The sequence below is a fragment of the Solanum verrucosum genome, unplaced genomic scaffold (genome assembly GCF_900185275.1).
Source record: "Solanum verrucosum unplaced genomic scaffold, falcon-dt-bn FXZP01000022.1, whole genome shotgun sequence".
Lineage (NCBI taxonomy): Eukaryota > Viridiplantae > Streptophyta > Magnoliopsida > Solanales > Solanaceae > Solanum > Solanum verrucosum.
Genome location: NW_026020086.1, coordinates 440,364 through 461,547, shown reverse-complemented (window position 1 = coordinate 461,547; position 21,184 = coordinate 440,364). Strand labels below are relative to the sequence as shown.

The 21,184-nt window shown below is 36.8% G+C and overlaps 2 protein-coding genes across 2 annotated transcripts in view; both read right to left on the bottom strand.

Annotated features, from left to right (window-relative positions):
- Positions 1 to 21,184, bottom strand: part of LOC125824606 (suppressor protein SRP40) — a 63,508-nt gene that overhangs the window by 7,735 nt on the left and 34,589 nt on the right. The gene's annotated exons all lie outside the window — the stretch shown is intronic.
- On the bottom strand, positions 345 to 20,468 carry LOC125824607 (calcium-transporting ATPase 10, plasma membrane-type-like). The gene is made up of 33 exons (XM_049504012.1): positions 20,180 to 20,468; positions 18,282 to 18,398; positions 18,150 to 18,189; positions 17,152 to 17,276; positions 16,913 to 17,044; positions 16,713 to 16,802; positions 15,893 to 15,962; positions 14,500 to 14,570; positions 14,303 to 14,386; positions 14,140 to 14,217; positions 13,993 to 14,064; positions 13,639 to 13,722; positions 13,476 to 13,558; positions 13,282 to 13,390; positions 13,151 to 13,206; positions 12,883 to 12,925; positions 12,729 to 12,812; positions 12,393 to 12,530; positions 11,226 to 11,291; positions 11,051 to 11,149; positions 10,156 to 10,263; positions 8,900 to 9,067; positions 7,711 to 7,770; positions 6,426 to 6,590; positions 6,234 to 6,350; positions 5,742 to 5,840; positions 5,159 to 5,296; positions 4,947 to 5,047; positions 3,606 to 3,651; positions 3,381 to 3,515; positions 2,600 to 2,707; positions 915 to 1,006; positions 345 to 833 (listed from the first exon to the last, which is right to left on the bottom strand). The coding sequence occupies exons 1-33, from the start codon at positions 20,336 to 20,338 to the stop codon at positions 725 to 727; spliced, it is 3,246 nt and encodes a 1,081-aa protein (XP_049359969.1). The 5' UTR covers positions 20,339 to 20,468; the 3' UTR covers positions 345 to 724.

Sequence of the window (21,184 nt, the reverse complement as noted above, 5' to 3'; positions counted from 1 at the left end):
TTGAGGAATTGCTCAATTGTTCATTCTCCCTCCCAAGTGGCTTTTGAAAGCTCGACATGAAAGAATGAAGAAATAAAGCCACAATACCATCCCTACTAACCTTGTAGTCATTGGGTATGAAAAGAAGTATGTTTGCAAATTTTGCCAAGCCAAAAGATTACAAATAAAAATAACTATATTGTGTACCAAACTTTGGTTGGTAACTTGAGAAAAAGAGAACATTCTTTAATCTTTAGTGAATATGAGAATTCACGCCCCACTCATTTATTTGTCAATGCAGGTGAAAGAATCATTTCTACCTGTAATACTATTTCGGCAAGCCAACATTAAATAAAAATTATATGTACTGTCAAAGATTGGCGAAAAACACCGTCCATCTCCTCATTGCAGAAGCAAAATAATGTTATAATCAAGTGCACATACAAATGGAAAATTTTGAAGTAATGATAAGAAGTTCCATCTTATATTGAACAGCACAAAAGGGCTTTCTAGACCAGAACATCACAGTAGAATACAGTCGCGGGAAAACTAATATCTGCTGCAAAAGGTTGACTGCATCCCCAAACTTAAAAAGGCATATTAAAGAAATATAATTATACTGATCTACTACATCCACAAAATGAAATGTTAGCAGTATATTCCTGTACTGTACAGCAGCAAAAGAAACGCCACTCTTACAAAGCACGACATACTTTTGGTTAGTTAAGTTTGTGTGTGTAGATGTCTATGAACACTCCTGTCGATTTCTTCGTTTTAGTAGTTTCTCGGAAAAATATTCACTAAATGGCTTCTCGGGGACAGGTATCAACTTGCCAAGAACTGCAAGGGGCCAGCTGTTGAGCAAAAACTAACTTCACTTAGTACCGGAAAAGATTAAAGATCAATTATAATGCAGTGCATAAAACCAGACTGACCTTATTACTCCAATGACGATTGAAACTAGCCATAATTGCCAACTCAGTCTCACAGTTGAAGTGAATTTTCCAAGGAAGAATATTATGATAACCTAAGCAATAAAAAGATATTGTTATTTTTATTTTTTTTTGAGAATGGTAAAGTTGTATTCATCAGCAATGAGGGTATGCTGGCAACCAAACAAAAGTAAAAAATAAAATTCAAAGGCCAAGTAGTCATGATTACAAAGAGCCTAGGAAATCTACTACCTGATCTACTTCATATATACCCTCCTCTTTACACCAAAAAAATAGAGTATTAATGCAGTTTTCTTTAACTTTCTGCATTGGGTTAGTAATATTCTTAAAGCACCTATTGTTTCTTTCCTTCCAAATTGACGACCATATGCAAGATGGAACTAGATTCCACCATTTTTTCTGTGTTTTACTCCCCCCCTCTTCTCATCCAACAGTTTAGTAGGTCAGCAGTATGCTCAGGCACCACCCAAGGATCTTGAACAATGCTTTGAAACATATACCATATCTGGGAAGTCACTCTACAGTGAAGGAACAAATGATTGTTTGTTTCCTCCTTCTCATGGCAAAAGAAGCACCTAGAAACAATCTGAAATCCTCTTTTTTTCAGTCTCTCCTGAGTCAGACATGCTCTTCTGCACACTAACCATGTGAAACACTTTATCTTGGTTGGGGTGTTGGATTTCCAAATTTGTTTCCAAGGTCCAAAAATGCCCCCCGGGTGTGTTGCCAGGTCTCTTTTGTACATTCTTCCAACAGAAAATTCCCCATCCCTATCATGTTTCCATCTGATTGCATCAGGATTAGTGTTGAGTCCCGGAAAATCTTCCAACCTTTGCAGTAAATTGGCTACTCTATCCACCTCCCAGTCATTTAAGAGCCTCCTAAGGGTTATATTCCACCCTTGCTGAGACCACATCTCAGCAATAGATGCTCCAGGGTTGTCGCAAAAAGAGTACAAATCTGCAAAGTCCTCCATGAGGGAGTTCTGTCCTATCCACTTGTCTTTCCAAAAAAGGATCCTAGTCCCCTCACCCACCTTGTAGCATATGTTCCTCGCTAGTTTTGGCCACAAATTTCTGATAGACCTCCAAACTGAGACCCCATAGGTGCTGGTCACAGTGTTGGATGTCCATGAATCAGTTTGTCCATACTTGCTAACAATAACATCCTTCCACAGAGCCTGCCCCTCTTTACCAAACCTCAATAGCCATTTTGACAGTAAGCACCTATTTTGCAGACCTAGATTCTTAATGCCAAGACCTCCTGATTTCTTGCTTAGTTGGGCAGTTTGCCATTTGATCAAGTGAATGCCCTTTCCTTCCTTGTTGCCCAACCAAAGAAAATCTCTCCTTAGTTTATCTAATCTATCTTCCACCTTTGCAGGTAAGGGGAAGAGAGACATAACATAAATAGGGAGAGCATCTAAGACAGAATTGATCATTGTTATTCTTCCTCCCAGAGATAGGTATTGTGTCTTCCAAGTGGCTAATTTTTTCTCAGTCTTCTCCACAATTCCATCCCATATTTCTAATTCTTTGTGGTTGTTACCCAACGGCATCCCTAGATATGTAGTTGGGAGATTTTCTATCTTACAACTCAAAAGATATTGTTATTATAAAAAGGTCGATGTTCAGTGCCAAAGAGAAGGATAGGGATGATGTATATACCTGAAGCACCACTGTGAGGCCGACAATTGAAACAAATAGACGGTTTCTGAGGACTCCTTTGAACACATTCATCTCATCTGGCTTCCGAGCATTGAATTCATTGAAAACCTGTGGTTTTAAGTCATTAGCAGGGATTAAATCTCGATAGGAAGGCAAATATCTGAATTTATGTTGCTCACTTGTTGAGAGCAATATGAAGAATTCAGTTTCAGACTTATCACATACGCCCATACCCCCAAACAAACTAGCTTCAGACTTTTTACCTCATACACAGACCTCCTGAACAAACTAAAAGAAGAGGAAAAAGGAAGACTGCAGGAGAAGTTGAAGGAAGCCCAAGAAGATTGTTATATCTCATATTTAATTTTCAAGTCATCTCAGGAAACACAACCAACATCCTAAAAAGGGAAGAGATCAAATACTCTGTCCGTCCAAATTTGGTTGCCCACTTTTGATTCAATAAGGGAAGAGTCAAAAAATATGAATTATTCAAAATCTGTTGTGTAAACAGATAGAACATGTTTTGATGTTTTTATTGGTGAATGAAGGGGAAAATTATAAGGGGAGGCTAAAGTTTTAGAAGTATTTCAAACATATTAGAATTAAGAAAGTGGACAACCACAATCCAAAAGCATAAGTAGGACAAATATCCTGGGACAGCAGACATGCTTGAGTTTGCACCAAGTACCCACAATAGATAATCTTTCTCATGGAAGGAAAAATACAATATGGAGAGTGCAAAAGCCAATCATAGGATAGTTTTTATCAGTTATATTCTTACCTGGCAGAAGACAAAAGCGTTGAAAATCAAGGTGTTCTTCACTTCAATAGCCCGCGCACTCGTCTCATGCTCCAAATGCAGAATTTGTTTACCTCGGAAATTGAGGACCAGGAGAACTGAAACTTGATACAGAGCCTGCAGATGTTCAACCAGGAGTATTAACCTCAAAACTAATATAGAACGAATGTTTCTCATCTGGGAACATCGCTGTTAAATTTATTTTACCTGTATTAATAGGTTTCTCCACATGATATTGGTGACTAGAGGTTCCCTGAGATAGAATTAAACAAACAATCAATTGATGATGCGCCCGAGAAACATTATAACTATAGGAACATCAGCTAGTAATATAGAAAGAAGCTGAAAATGAGTTGATCCAATTGGAAAATCATTGCCTGGAGTTGCAAAATAGTTTCACCACTAGATGTGTTTAATACAAGATGGATGTACAAAAGTACCAAAGCATAAAGTGTCCTAATGGTCAAAATTAAAGTAGGAGGAGAATCATGAGGTCTCAAGTTAAAATCCAGCGGAGACAAAAGCACTAGGTCATTTCTTCCCTTCTGCCCTCCTAGCCTTAGTGGACAAAGTAATTGTTGCTGGTGGGAGGTAGCATGTATCCCGTGGAACTAGTCGAGGAGTGCGGAAGCTTGCCAGACCACCACGGTTATCCAAAAAAGGTACCAAAGCATTAAAATGAATGGCTGAAGGTATTCGATAATTATAGAAGTCCCTACAATTTAGTAACACGAGTGGAAAGAGTCGGAAATGTATAGAATCCAGCTTACACTATAATCACATGAATGTTAAGAATGTAGTGAGATTGTTTAAACCCACTGCAACAAGAATGCACAGAAGAATGGTTTTCCTTTTCTTTCTTTTTTTTAGCAAGGAAGAATGGTTTTCCTTTAGGGAGGTTTTCACTCATTTCAGCACATCATAGGGCCAGATGTTTAATAGGTCATGCTATTTAATATATGGGCAGCATCCAAAATCTAAATAGGCATGGTGCGATAACAAAATATGGAGAAGAGTAGAACGACTATATTATAACATTGATGGGCAAGCCGGATTGTGCGCACCACAACTATTCCACCGGATAACTGCTATCTCTTACCTCCCACCAGCAGAGGTACCAGGTAACACTGCAACCACCTAGCATTTTTTGTCTTTGTTCGGTTTGAACCCTAGTCTCCAAGGCTTGAGTCCACTTCATTTTTTAATGAAGTAACCTGGTAGGCCACTAGGTCACATCACTCACAGGTCATTGGGTACTTGAAGCTCTAGATATCTCACAGCTTCAATACAAATCTACTTCCAACACTTTATGCAAAAGAAGAAATTCTAACAAACCATCGTGCATAAAGGCCTCCTAATAGGAAACCAAGTGCAGAGCCCCATGACAGATTAGCTATCTTTAAAAACCTAGCCCATCTGTAATACTACAAATAGGCAGATAAAGTAATAGAGTCAAGCTAAAGTAACTTGACGTCACAAACCCAATATCCTTGCAATTAAAATGTTGAAGCAAGTTACTTTTTTCAGAAGATTAATCTACAAACTAACCTTCGACCAACAGGATTTCGGCGCATAAGGTGATCAGTTGGTGGTTCTGTGGCCAGTGCAAGCGCCCCCAAGGTGTCCATAATAAGATTTACCCAAAGTAGCTGCACAGGTGAATGGGAAAACGTCAATGATCAACATCAGAATGTAATGTAGAACACTACAGTGCATTTTCTAATCACACTGATCGATGATACAAGGCAGAGTAACAAAACCTGAACAGCATTCAATGGGACATCACCAGCAGTAACTGCAGCAACAACATTAATTATAAGAGCAGCAACGTTAACAGTGAGCTGAAACTGGATGAATTTCTGGATGTTAGCATACACAGATCTGCCCCATCGGACAACCTGCATTTGGCGAGGAAAGAACAATAGAAATAATTATACCGTGAACTGGTTTGAAAATCTTAGAACTTCAATCAAAGCAACTAGAAAAGATACAAATGGGTTTGCAGAATATATCAGCTAAAATAGATAGACTTCAGAACTGCTGAAGGCAATTTAAATTTTCATAGAGAAAACATGCATTCTGAAATCGGAAACTCGGTAGTACTAAAATCTTTAGGGAAAATTCTCATAAAGTAAGAGATGACTAAGCGCTTCTGTCATAAAGTAAGAGATGACTAAGCCCCACAATAAACTTATCCTTAGCAGCATCTTGTTTTAGGTTCAAACTATATAAACACGACTCTTGGGTATACATTCAAAGCAGTTTAGTCAAACATGCGAGTCAAGTTAATCTTTTACAGTTTTACTGTAGAAAAAAACCTGATAACTTCCTTGATAAACTGACCTTCACAACAGAAGCAAAATTGTCATCCAGTATAATGATATCTGAACTTTCTTTGGCAACTTCTGTTCCAGCAATTCCCATAGCAAGACCAATATCAGCCTACAAGACAGCGATGAAGGAAATCTTATTAGCAAATATGGTGGTTAGTTTTGAAGGTAAAACTGCTACCCCATGAAAGAATCACAAAGAAAGTTTGATCAACGAATTAAAAAACAGAACTGCGGATAAGTGGCAACTGATGTATCCAGCCACGATCAACGCATTTTAGACATTCATCCCAAGGCCCTATGCGTGTATATCACCATAAGTAACTAGAGCAGAGACTTCAACAATCACAGGTCCGGCAAGTTACCACATAGCAACAGAAGGAAAATCCTTGGGCCGAAGGAACAGCGAACAGGATAAAATGATTCAGAAAGAAAATATACACCTAGTAGACCTCATGTTTTCTATAATCACACAAGTATTTTCTCAACCAGCCAAGAAGAGCACCTCGTGTAATGCAGGAGCATCATTAGTACCATCTCCAGTTACAGCAACAACATGGCCATTGCTCCTTAGTGCTTGAACAAGCAAGAGTTTATCATTGGGCGACGATCTTCCCATAACCTAGACATGGTGTTGAATTTAAAGTGAGGAAGAACTTTGTTGAACGACTAAAAACAATCTAGTTTCATTCCATACCGATATTTTATCTGCCACGTTCTTTCTTTCCTCCTCGGACATAGCTCTAAACCTCTTTCCTTCAATCAGATTTGGTTCAGTTGCATCAGCATCAGATCTAAGTATCCCACATTCCAAAGCTATTGCCCTTGCTGTTTGTAAGTTGTCACCAGTAACCATCCTTACCTGTGAATTTGACGGAAAACAGTTATATGCCATCACATATTGTGGAAGGTATGGCAGCTAAATATTATTTAAAAAGATTTGGAAGAGACAAATACAACAGTACATCCTATAGTGGTGGACATCCTACACTACAAGCATGTAACACAGCTCCCCATGCTGGGACTTACTAAGTTCAAATACGAAAAGGGATAGGTTACACTATGAGCAAATGAACCATTTTTATTAGAGGCATATACAAGTATGGCCACACTCGAAGCTTTTCAGGGATTAGTCAACCATTTCAGAAATCACTATGCATGCAAGAGGAACACAGCTTGTCAAGGAAAAACATTCCATAATACACTCCTAGAACAGTCAGGCTGGTGACACAAGACAAGAACTTTACAACAAAATCACAAATTAACAAGCAGCTGAGGTGCCTAATTTGTTTCAGTCCCATGAATCTGAAAAGATCTCTAAGAAAGTATACCAATAACAGGAAACACTAGTTCAATTCTTTATTGTCAAGGCATCACACTATCCGTTCAAAACCACAACTACGATGAAACCAAAAAGAACCAATGTTTATGCATTACAAAATACAAGTATCACAGACTCCCTACCAAGAACTACCACTCAGTCATGGAGTTTGCAACTTTCCACATTGTTTCTTTATGGCACCAGAAACCCAGTACTGCATTATATTTAACTCTTAAGTATCTTCCATTGGATTAACTGTATTGAAAACTGACAATCTGACTTGCTTTAACAAAATGCCACTGACAAACACAAGCAGGACAGTGAATAGAATAGAAAATAAAATACAGATACACATAGAAGCAACAAAAGATACTTTATCTTAATAAGAAATACACAAATAGGCAAATTCCCATTATAAATAAAAACACAAAGGCTTTCTTCACGATTCTCCTATAAATTAACAGCACCAACACATCAATGTAACACTCAAAACCCGTGAAATGCCATGTTTGGAAATAGAACACAATTTCTACAGAAACCAAAAGAAACTAGAATAGAAGAACCATTTTTACAGCAAAAACAGATATGCGAGCATCATTGAGCTAATAACAGAATACATGACAAATCAAAAAACTAAGTGCAAATGCATTATTCTAATCACCTTCACGCCAGCATCAATACATAACTGTACTGCATCTCTTACGCCTGGTCGGCATGGATCCTATAATACAAATATAAAGAGTTAATTACATGTGATAAGAACAAAGGAAATGATACTTAAGCATTATATATTCTTAAAAATGGAAAGGAAATGTAGATATAGCAGGAAGTCAAATGAACTGTAACTGCAGAAAAGGCTATGACACAGTAAGTAGAAAAACTGAGCACCCAGTTCCTAGAATTATCCAGGCTAAAAGATAAAGCTGCCACTTTGTTAGGCTTATTTCTTTTAAGGTTGAGCTAGGTCAAAAGACTCATCAGAAGACAAGCTTGCTTTTATTCACTTTTCTGATGTTGTGCATTACAAATATTTAAAGAGGAAACACTAGTGCTTGTCCGGTGGCCCTAACCACCCCTCCTCCTATCTCTCTCTCCATTCTCAAACTTCCTAGCCACCACTGCTACTTCCTCCAAGTCACCGCTACTTGCTCACCACTCAACTTCCCCATAGTTGTGGTTCTGCACCTGATTGCTTTAGCTTTTCTGCATTAGATTGTTTACACCCCCTTTTGCACCACCACTGTTGCTCCATAGCATAGCTATAGGTTTCACTCCCCAAAGAGTAACCACCATTGACTCTTGTACTATTGTGCATTGCAGCTGGAAAACATAGATTAATTTGGAAGATCTCATGAAATCAATGTCAACAAAACTTTGATCTATCATCTCCAACCGCGACCTTTGGGATTTGCATTCATAGACATACTATTTATGGCTAAAAAGTTTTTCCAGGTAAGATAAAGCCAAACTGAAAATTAGGATTTCTGTTGCAGTCTTGATAGTCAACTTCCAAAGTTGTTTTATCTGTTTGCCACCCTAGGTCAGCCTTCCGCACACAATCTCAAGTTCATAAATCATCCCCATTGTATGAGCTCAAGCCTCAATTTTCAGTCAGCCAAACACAAAAAACAGTTCGGACAAGGATCAGTTCAAGATGGCTCATAAAGATCTCAGCTTGGTTTTGACTTGGCTCAAAAATTTACACCCTTTAAACAGACAACCAAAATAATTCAATAACTTGCAAGATCCGTAACATTTCCATCTGTGTGCTGCAGAAAAGTTTCCCTTGGAACATAGAAGAGAAAAAGATGTCGACATATAAATAAGGGGGCGGAAGATTTTACGAGTACCTTAATGCCAACAATTGCAAGCAATATTAGGTCACCCTCAGGTATTTCCCAGTGATCTATTTCTTCCTCAGTAGGTACTGTTTCCACCTCATATGGCCGGTATGCAATAGCAACACATCTCAAACTCGAAGCAGCCATGTTGCCAATTGCTTCCTTGAAACGTGACATCTGTGGACCGTAAATGAACTTATACTCAGAATTAAAGCCAAAAATCATATCATATATATATATATATATATATATATAAAAGAGAACCTTATGCCCGCCTACGTGGCGCCACCACAAATCAGAATTCCCTTTTAATTTATTTATTCCCAAAACTTGCCTTTCCTTTTCATGAAAATTTGTGACTTTTATGAAGAGTTGCGACTTTTATGAAGAGTTGTGACTTCAATGAAAAATTGCGACTTTAATGAAGAGTTGCGGCTTTTATGAAAAAGTTATGACTTTTATGAAAGGTTGTGACCTTTCCCGAAGGGTTGCAACTTATCCAAACAGTTGTAACATTTTCGATAAGGCACAATAAACAGTTGTTCACAGTACCCTTTGTTGTCTATAAATAGAGGGATTTCCCCTCATTTTAGAACAACGAAAATTCTGAACTACTTCTTCTTCTTCTTCACAATTTAATATTTGTGTACTTTACTCATGTTGAGTGGCTCACTGACACCACTGCTTATGTTACAGATCCTGATATGTATTTTTACAATCATTAATTCATGCTTATGTTATTAAGGATAAATGATAATATGTAATAATTTTCATTTTCCTTTACATTATTAATGTTTGTTACTACGTAATCTTGTATGTAAGATAATATAGTGTTTTAGCTTTAATGCCTGATAGGTTTTAAGTATTATTTTATAAACTTCGTGTTATTAAATTTCCGCGCGAAGCACGGATAATTTTACTAGTTTATAAAATAATGCCAAATCATTTTGAATCGATAAAATTATGCAGTCTCCTGCAAAAAACAACATGCAGAAATCACTCACATCTATATTGAAGAAAGTTACAGCAGATAGTAAAATTTCATGGAAGAGACCATTCAAATTTGGCATTCTTTTATCTCTTAAAGCGCCCATTTCAGATGCAGTGGTTCATATGACAATTTTCCACGAGTGATAATTGACCGATATTCCTCAAAATGAGAAAGAGAACATCACCCTTTTAAAATAGGATAAAATGCTAGTGATTGATTAGTTTTTAGTTTTTAAACAGATCAACTGCTTGATAAGACAAACATTTCCACAAACCTTATCATCGCCCAGAGGAACTACCGACCCATTCTCATCAATGAAACTTGTACAACAAGAGAGAACAATTTCAGCAGCTCCTTTCCAGTGCAAGTGAACCTCAGAATCCTGCAAAACAGCAAACCAAACATGAAGGGTCACCACATGTCGAATCAAGAAACACAGCATTGGTATCACCTGAGGCATCATCCAGATACAAATCCTATTTTATAAGGTGGTTTTTCCATGATCAGAAATCTCTAAGATCTAATTTACAACATCCAGACATTCCAGATAGCTTCAGATATTTTCCCTATCATGAGAAAATCTTATAGCATCCATAGAAGAGGTGGGACTTTTTCTTTGACAAGGAGATGGACATAGAAGCAAATGTTTTTGTTCGAGTCATCTGGATGCCAAATAATAGATTTCTGAACATCGCCTAAGCAACTTTTGGTCTTTAGCTAGCCATCAAGTAGGAAAAAGATCCAGCGAGTCAAGTTCCAGAATGATTAAAGCTCAAAGCATAAACAACTTTTACATTATAAGCCTGACTCTTCAAGATGATGCGGAGATTGCTCTTCACAAGCTGGTTAGAGAAAGAAAATTGGAAGAAAAGAAACAGCACATGGCTACTATTCAGAAGTAAGGATCAAATGGGAATCGTATGTCACTTTTCTCTTAGTTTGCTTACCTGTGAAGTCCTCAAGTAAAAGGTATAATCACACTAAAAATCTATGTTGCTCGGACTTCCAAAAATGCCTTCCAGTGTGTGTCGAATCCTCCAAAAGTGGTGTATTCTTTGGAAGATTGGACACGGGTATGGCAACATATTTTGGGAGTCGGAGCAACATAGCTAAAAATAAATCCTATTATATGATAAGAAAATAAGCTTCAGAATTGAGCATTGCATTACCAGCTTCACAGCAACGCCACCTCTTTTTTTCTCTGAGTTGAATGGGAAAGCATGGATTATAGATGCCTCTGATCGTACTGCATCAAAATTCATCCCTAGCTATAGAAGAAAATACCAGTTTACTTCAGAGAATTCAGGGATCAATTACTATAAGCATAAAGCATAGCGTAATTACATTGAGACCCCATTGGAGGATAGCTTTCTCTGTCGGCGATCCAGAAATCTCAACAGCAGCACCACCCTATCAGAAAATGAGGAAGCACATGATTTTCAATTGCAGTATGTTCTCTATCTAAATGCAGAATGTAATCCTCACAAAGTGAAAAAGTAAAACCGGCAAGACCACCCCTTAACTGATTAACACGAACTCACACCATAAGGAACCAAAGGACTCCGAGGTGCTTCAGCACTTGTTTAATTAGAGAAATCACTCTCAAAACAATCTGTTCTTTTCTTTGATAAGTACAATATTTATACACAAGCATCACCAGCGCAGGCCCTATGGAACCATGTTGGACAAACATATCAAGCAGTATCTCACCCCCACCAAAAGGATTCTATCTGAAGAAAACAGTACCTAAGCCTCCATTTTATTGAACTATTCGATAAACCACCATTTTATTCAACCATTGATAATTTCCATTCATACAGCAGTTCATTTTCCTCTTACTATCTAAAAAAAACTAGTGTGAATCCCTGTCAACTTTGCAAGTAAGCTTCCACTAATTGAAACACTATATTTCAAGGCAACAGGTTCATGTCAAAACTTGCCAACACCACTTCTAACCGGACCACAAGGACAACGCCAACACACAGCTCAAAAATATCAACCACCTTATAAAATGTGGAAAAGCTATCAATATAAGCAAAGAAAACACTTTCCGCAATAGTAATGGAATAGCAGATTAACAACCATTCAGAGTTAATAGATCACTGCAAACATCAATAATTCCTCAAACATATATAGTATGTGTCAACATCGTATTGTCAAGGAACAAGTGCAACCAAGAACTCTTCTCCATTCATCATAATCAAGAAGCACAAGACAGGTGTTGGTGTAACTTGATTTTACTTTACCAAAAGTGTCAGTTTTTCAAAGTACGAACAAATAAACACCCATTCAAAAAACATTTCTACTAACTGAGACCATCAGCTGGGAGCAGCAACTGTTACGCCAAAAACTAAAAAGGAATGAAAGAATAATCAAAAAACAATGTCATATAAATTAGAGCATTGCCACTAAAACATCTTATTACCCAAATTATATCAACTTCTAATAAAAAGGATAGAAATCACATAAAGGCTCCAACTAGACAAAGCAAACAATTTTTTATTGACTTGCCTGTGGTACAAAAACGCTGCCAGTTGTATTCAGTCCCACCCCTTCATGAAGCAGAGACAACACAGTCGGGGGCACTTCAGATCTATCATCAGGTGGATCAATCTTTTTACCAGAGATGTAGGCCTCAACCACAGTCATCTACAAAAAAAAAGGTGTGGGGGTGGGTGGGTGGGTGGGGGGTCAGAATTGAAGCTAGGCAGCATCGTAAAGCAAGGTTGTATACAGTATAAATTGGCTCTTCATCCACAACATCAACACTAAACCCATCCAAAACCAAGGGGAATGAAAAGAGGAAGCGGGAAAAGCACAATACAAGACGATTTTAAAACATTCAACCTGATTCAAAGTCAAGGTTCCAGTTTTATCACTGCAAATTGTAGTTGCAGAGCCCATAGTCTCACAAGCAGAAAGCCTTCTTACCTGCAGTTAAATATTGTTTAGAACACAGAAATCTTGAGAAAAGAAATCAGAGAAAGATGACTGCTCCTACCAAAGCCTTATCTGCCATCATTTTCCTCATAGAATAGGCAAGCCTGCAAGACAAGTCAGAGACAAATTCAAAATACCAGTTGTGTAACAGAGAATCATATTGATACAAAGTCCAATAGTAACGCAAGTTGATGAAGAACAGAAGGACCAAACTAATCAATCACTTGGAGATCTCCAGCAATACACATGACCTTCACAACCATACTCAAACTTGTCTTTAACAACCAAGGAATCTAAAAGATAGGCAAGAACTGAAAGACCAAACTTACGTTAGAGTAACTGCCAAAGGAAGCCCTTCAGGCACTGCCACAACCACAATTGTAACCTACATTTCCACAGGTCACTGGTGAGATGACAGACAATTAGAGAACATAAAGGTCATTATAAAAAATACACATACAGCAATAGTGAATATTTTTATAGCTCCATCTACAGCCTTGCCAACTTTTGTTTTCCCAGCTGTGAATTGAGGAGATCCGTCTGGCTTATAAGTATGACCAGTAAAGAATCTGTACATACATTCTTAAACTAAGACTCCTGGAGCAGTAGAGGTAAAGTGAAGGATAAACAGCATCAATTAAATTCTGCCACTACCTGATCATTAGGACAATCAGAACAAGTAAAGCTACAGTGAGCCCAACTATGCCAATGAAGGTTGCCACCCCATTCAGACGGACCTAAAATGAAATACGCAAACAAATTGAATTTATGAATGTAAATCTTTCAGCAGAATCATAACATCTCACACTCAAATAACCTGCAATGGTGTTTCCTCTCCATTATCCTCTGTAATGCTTGCCATCAGCAATCCCCATTCTGTGTTTATTCCAACACCTACCACCTGGAAATGAACATGACGTGTATAAAATCATTTGCAAATCAATCAATAAATCAAGCATGCCTCGGTCTCAAAAAAAGTTTGGGTAAACTATATGAACTCCTTGAACCATTCATCTCAATTCGGACCCTAATTCCAATGGTTTGCTTATTTAACCATGTCTTTCACAGCAAATCAGGGATCTCTAAAGCCATTTGAATATCTGAAATTAAAGTTTAACAGGAAACGACCAAAGTAGGCTCTTCAAACAGAGAGACATCATGCAGAGCATACCAGCATCATTCCATATCCATCAGCTACTTTGCATCCAGACATTAGGAAAGGAGATTTAGAATCCTTGCGAACCTGGATAACAAAAGTAATACCAGTTAACAAGGAAATTGCAGCCGTGTAACCTAAGAGATTACTAGAAACACTCACAATCTTGCTCTCTCCTGTCATGCTTGATTCATCAAGTGCAAGAGATTGACCCGAGATTAATATTCCATCTGCAGGTACCTGCAATCAATGTAGAGAAAAGAGGTTCATAGAAAAGATGTCATACTTACAACATAAAATAAAGGAAGAAGAGAGGGAAACTGACCTGGTCACCTATTTTCAGAGGTACAACATCACCAACAACTACATCAAATATTGAAACAGGAATTCTTCGCCCACCTCTAACGACCTGTTAAGATTAGACTCCCTCAGAATGTTAAAACAAAAATAAAAAGGTATGGAAGGGAAGGACAAAAAACAGAGATTGCCATAAGCAATACCAGGAAACAGTAGAAGACAAACCTCAATTTGTATGTTCTGCTTCTCTTCATTAAGATTTTGGAATTGAAGTGATTGCTTATAGTCACTAACAGCTGCAAATGCATACCGGGGACTTGTGAGTTACCAACAGGAGAGCACAAATGAACTTTAAGGCTTTATTCATTTGTTAGATATAATCCAAATGCTAAAATAGTTTCTGTGCAATGGCTTGTATAAATAAATATAGACGAGTAAATGCATATTAGAACTGGATATCTTTTTAATCAGTTAATATGACGTTGTAACTGAAACTACTAATCAAGAGCATGCAAGATTTGCTCCGAATTCATTTTCCTTCCATAATTTCTTGTACAATTTATTCGTCTAACTAGGCAGAAATCACAGATTTGACAACATCTGCATCCTTATTACAAGATTCCATGACAATGCTTTAAGTAATTTGGCATCGGCACTGAGCATAGAGTTGTCTTTTACCCTATAAGTTGATTGCAAATTGGACATAGTACCTAAGATAAACCTAATTGAAAAAAACAGATACTGGAACTGTTAATATTTGTAAAAGCATTGGTTGCTAAGAGAAGAAATCAAGCTTCCGAAACTTGGAGGGAGATATTAAATTATGCATGAAATGTTTACCCCAGTGCAGGATATTCATCCAGAGCTCGAGTCTAAAGGTACCACGTAACTCTCGTCTCTCTTATACATCATTTCTAGTATAGTGTGCAAAGTTGTGATCTCACCATATCCCATCTGACATACCAAATGACTCCTAATTGGACTCTACTATGTAAAAAACCTCCAGGTACGATTGAGTATGCCAAATTACGATTATCAGTATAATTATCGATCAACCTCTCAATCTTTCCCCTTTTATATTAAAAATACCAACTAACCTAATCAGCCCGAGTCTTCCCCATTTTGAATCAAATTTCAACTAACCTTGTAGTTCTAACGTTTGACATGAAATTCGAAGACTATCAACTAGAGCAATCGAATAGCCTGTTTGGCTTCTAGGAAGTTAAAAGTGCTTATTTTAGAGAATTTGATATGTTTGGTCAAAGCTTTTAGAAACAAAATAAATGTTTTTGAGTAGCAGCAGAAGAAGTTGTTTTTCAGAAGCTAAATGACGTAGCTCTTCTCCAAAAGCACATGTTACTGCTCTAATATTTTGGCAAAAGTGCTTTTGAAATAGATTAGTCAAAACACAAACTGCTATCTACAAAAGTACTTTTTTGAAAAGTACTTCCCAGTATAAGTGGCCAAACAGGCTATAAATTACGAACCCATGTTTTTGATAACTTGTCCAGTGTTGAGAATTGAGTGACATTACACATTGCTTCATACTAGCCAAATTAAACACAAGTTCAACATCAAGAGCTCTATTGAAATAAAATTGCTACAGAAATCATTGTACCTGTCACAACTATGACAATAATCACTGCCAAGGCAATGCTTCCTCCATCATACCATCCTTCTTTTATACCCTAACGGAGAAAGCATAAATTAGAGCACGAGGAGAGACTCGCAAGCAGATATTAAATACTTGTTTGAAGATGAAACATACTGGAAAAGTCAAGACGTAATAGGCCCAAAAGAATGTTGGGAAAAAAGAATAAAGATGTTCACGGCAACAAATTGATGGATATTGGTGCATTATTCTCTATGTATAGTTATATGCTCCCTCCGTTCACTTATACTTGTCACGTTTGAACTAGGCACATCCATTAAGAAAACAATAATTGACATGGCTATTTTACCACACTTCCGCTAGTGATTGATGTTTAGTATTAAGTCTTGAAAAATGATTTGGAGAATAAGTAATTAATGCTAAGGGTAAGACATGGAAAAAAATAATTGTCCTTTTTTATATGTAAAAAGTGGACAAGTAAAAGTGAAAATCTATTTTGGGAATAGTGGACAAGTAAAAATGAACAGAGGGAGTACTTTGCATATGTGAAAGTCCCATAAAAGACAAAAAACTTGAGAGCTTTTACTGATAGGTATGATGAACACAGGAGATTCTATTAACACAAATGTGTTTTTCAAGATCTATTAAGACTGCCATTCTCACCCCCGGCCGCAGTTGTGTGTCTTCAAAATATATATTTCCACTCAATATCAATAAAGAAAGACAGAACAGAAACTCTTTCTACTGAAATTTCAATAAATAGTTTTGCAATGCAGAATTTTATATCCTAAAATGGTGACCAGAAGTTAGCATGTGTTCAGCAAACCTCAGTCTTTATGCCCAGCGCCAATGATGCAGCTGCGGCTACCATCAAAATTATCAGGGTTGTATCACAGCAAGCTTCCCAAACAAACCTCTACAGCGGAGAACACACGAAAAGGGTAATATGTTTGATGATAAATAATGTGACATTTATTCTCAACAGTAAATCACGGTATTAAATGATGTAATAACTGTAACACATACCCAGAAACTCCTTCCTTTCTTCCGAGGATATGTGTTGGATCCATATGCATTCTTTCGCTTCAGCAGATCTACTTCATCTCCATCAATTCCCTTATCTAAATTTGTTTTCAACTTCTCTGACACCCCTTTAACCTGAGGTTACACCATTGCGCAATAGAAATAGCAAAGATAGACTTTTACTTCACCAAGCACTCGTATGACTAAAAGAAAAAAATTAAGGGTTTTATAGGTGAACTTGCCCCTCCACATTGCTGCAAAGCAGTAACATCATGCTCTCTAGACATAAAGGTCAGCTCCTCCTGGCTGATATCAAACTCACCAAGAGAGGGAGTAGTTGGAGGCAACATTTTAAGAGACCCATCCCCTAAAACATAAAAAATGTAAGACAAAATAGTACTACACCGAAACATGTGACATACAAAAAATTCTACCATTTGAAAATACGACTAGAACATCTAGGCTCAAAGGTTCACCTATAGAAAACCTTTCAAACTATGTTGCTCGAACTCTTCAAAGATGCCCATGGGGGGTGTCGGATCCTCCAAAAGTAGTGCATTTGTGGAGAATCGACATGGGAGCGAAAACATTTTTGGAGAGTCTGAGTAACATAATTCAAAACTAAAATGGAAAAGCCTAATGGTTAAGACTCCCCTTTAAACACAAAACAAACTCACTGATACCTCCAGCATAAATTATCAGCAAAGATGTAACTGTTGCAGTTAAAAAGTAACTACGGAAAAAAGGTCCAATTTCATTGGACTATTGTCCTACATTCTGTGATAAATTCTTTGCAACAACTACCCGTCAGTAATTAAATCTGCTTCTGTATTTGTGATTTGCACCAAATAAATAAACAAGAACTGCGCTTCGCCTTCTTGAACTATTTCATTTAACCATAAAGCAAATTTGAAAGGTATCTGACGGACATCTGTCGCCACCTTCAGCCGGCTACCACACCAACTTAAAAGACTAGATATTACAAATTAATTCCCTCCACCAGAAAAAGCTAATTAGCATTCCAAACAAGGAAAGGGAGAACATAAACTTCCAATATATTGGTTCAAGTGATGTAACAAACAAATAACCACGAGTTATTTTTAGTTATTACCCACTTTCTCTCACATACTTCAGTCTTCCAGTATTTAGATATGGATACGATTTTTTTAGGCTAAACAGTTAGAGCTGTCACAACATAGTTTTCACTCAATGACTTAAAGTAGCATCAGGAAGTGTTTACCATTGACTGCTTTCCCTGCTTCTTGAAAAAGAACTGCCGCCTGATTCAATGCAAAGAAAGAAGGAACAAAGAATATTTACTTCCATTTAATGCACTGTAGGGTAATGTGAAATATTCGAGAGTAATATTTACCCGAATGACTTGTGCATGGGTTCTTATCTTAGCAATCAATTGCTTTCTTTCTTCTTCCTTTTTTAAGTCCAACGTATATCGAAATCGACGAGAAGCATTGAGGACAAGTGCAGCTTGCTGAGAAAAGATAACTCAGGTCAGCAAAAGTTTATACCCGTCCTAAACCAGAGGAAGAATCACAGTTTGCAAAGGTTTTTTTTTAAATAAATTAAACTTATAAACAGAAAAGGCACGCATGCAGCAATTGTCAAACTAGCAGAGAAACAAGAATACTAACACACTCGACTTCTCCAACACATCAACAAACAATATAATAAAGGAAGACTCACATAACCAGGAACCAAACTGCTCTCTGCCACTTTATTAAAAGAAATTAATACTCTTCCTGAGGGCATAATTGTCATTTTGGGATAGGCTTTATTACAGTCCAACCACTGTGGTCGTGTCCATCCATTTTACAATAAAGAATATATCACCCTTGAAGTAACATAACTATCATGTAGAAAGTGGACACGGATAGCCACATTGCATTGGGTAACAGAAAAGCTTCAGTACTCCACATTGTATCTGTTTATTGATATTGTAATTTGCTCCCTTGGTGACTCGAAACCACAACCTTAAGGTTGGAGGTGGAGGTGCTTTCCACTTGAGCTACCTCTGTTATCCGTCAATACTCCACATTATATCCCCTTCGTAATAAAATTTTGGATTCAGTGTAACCGTCATGAAGACCATACCATAACCATTTGGGTTTTGGCAACGGTTGCAAACCAAACTTCTTTGTTTTGGCATATAAGGAATTCATTGCTAGATTTCCTTTTTTATGTTTATCAGTTAACTCACAGGATTGGAATCCGAAGACCAATTTTCCAGTGCATTATGTCAGATGTAAACTAAATCGTTCATGATAGGCTAATAAAAATGTTATATTCAGAAAAATCTCAAACATAAAAATGAGGATGGAAGACAGAAAATCAATCTCTCTAACGGTGACATGATTAATAAGATCAATCCCATCTCAAACTTCTCCCTCCAGTCAATTCCTTAACTATTGTCAACAGGGTGATTCAAGTAGGCCATATTTTTAAAAAAATATGAACGAAAAAACTGAATATAGAAAGAATGGAAGTTGGAGACACCTATCCTTTTATGACAAGCCAGTATCAAATTCAAAATTCACCGACATTTAACCCAAATGAAAAACTACAATCCATTTCCCCATAAATCTTGACCTATGCAAACTACATTCTCCATGGTTCATTTAAGCCCCTATTAAACACGACAACTCCCTAGCGACTCGACCAATAGAAAACCAACACCCAATCCTCCTAATAAAAGAAACAATATACGAAAACTAATAACACAGTAAACAAAGAACAAGCCAAAAGCATGGATCCTTAAACCCATCACAAACAAAAACACAAGTCCAAATAAAAGGGGGAAAAGAAAAAATCAATGGATAAACACCCACATGAGCATCCAAAAAATCACAAAACATTACAGCAAAAATAAAACAAGTAAAAATAAGCCCTATGAACACAACATCATACCCAGTGTAATCCCACAAGTGAGTCTGGGCAAAGTAGAGTGTATGCAATCCTTACCCCTACCACATAGCGGTAGAGAGGTTGTTCCCGAATCGGCTCAAGTCCAACAAATCAAAGTATTCACCAAAAAGGTAATACGAAGGTGAAAAAAACATGTCGATTAATAAGGAAAGCAGTACAAAACATTCATAGGGAAGAAATCATAACGGCGAAATAAAATGAATACCTAAATAAGATTTCACTCCAAAAAAACACATAATACCAAAAAAAATATGATCCAATTAAATATCCAAACTCAAAACATACATACAAAAAAAATAACAATAATTATACGAAATCAAAAACACTTACCCTCCACCTTTTCAACCGATCAATAGGTGCACTCTTAGTCCTTGGAATATCAAAAGGACTTCCACAATCATCCACAATAGACTTGCTACTACTTCCAGCTTCCAAATCCTCATTCTGATGCCGCCTATACGGCGACCCTTTAACATTCTCTTCACTCATCGTTTCCACTTCCAAAATTCCTCTACTGTCGCAGGAGAGATGACACCAGATTTGACAACAATTTTTTTTTTCTCAGATTTTCTCTGTAATATTTCAAACAACATAAAACAAACCCAAAACATATAAATCTAAAAAAAAAATTAAACCCCAATTTCATAAAAAACAAAAAATCAAATTTTCACTAGGGTTTATCGCCTTCAACACCGACCAAATACTATCATATTTACAATACCAATAAAAAACATAAAAACTATCAATATTCAACCAAATTCACCATTTTCAACTCGAACTATGTGCAGATAAACAAACATATATAATAATATACTATACTTTATTGTATTCACTGTAAATAAACATTTACTGAGCCTCAATTTTTTATATTTTTTTATACTGAACCAATTTTTTTGAAAAAAAAAAAGTAAGTTCTGGAGAATTTACCCGATATTGGAGAAACCGACAGAATTTGGGAGATTTGAGAGAAAATAGTTGCAGATGCTACAGAGAAAAGGCGAACTTGCGAGACGCTAAGGAAAGTGTTGGGAAACTTCGTCTCTTTTATTTTTTTTATTATATACTTTTTTGATGATTTTGACGTGTAAATATTATGGTACTACTACATAAGAAAGCATAATAGTTAATTTTCGAAAAATAGAGTAAGATTTTATAATTTTCTTTTTAAAACAAATTAAAATCTCAATTAATTCAGATTTGCTATTAGCAAAGGAAGCGCTTCCTTACAAGATTTGTGTTTCGTATTCAAAGTTCTAGAGATTTTCTAGCTTTAATTTAGCTATAGATTTTGGAGTCAAGTTGTAGAATTTTGAAATTATTATTTGAGGGTTAAGG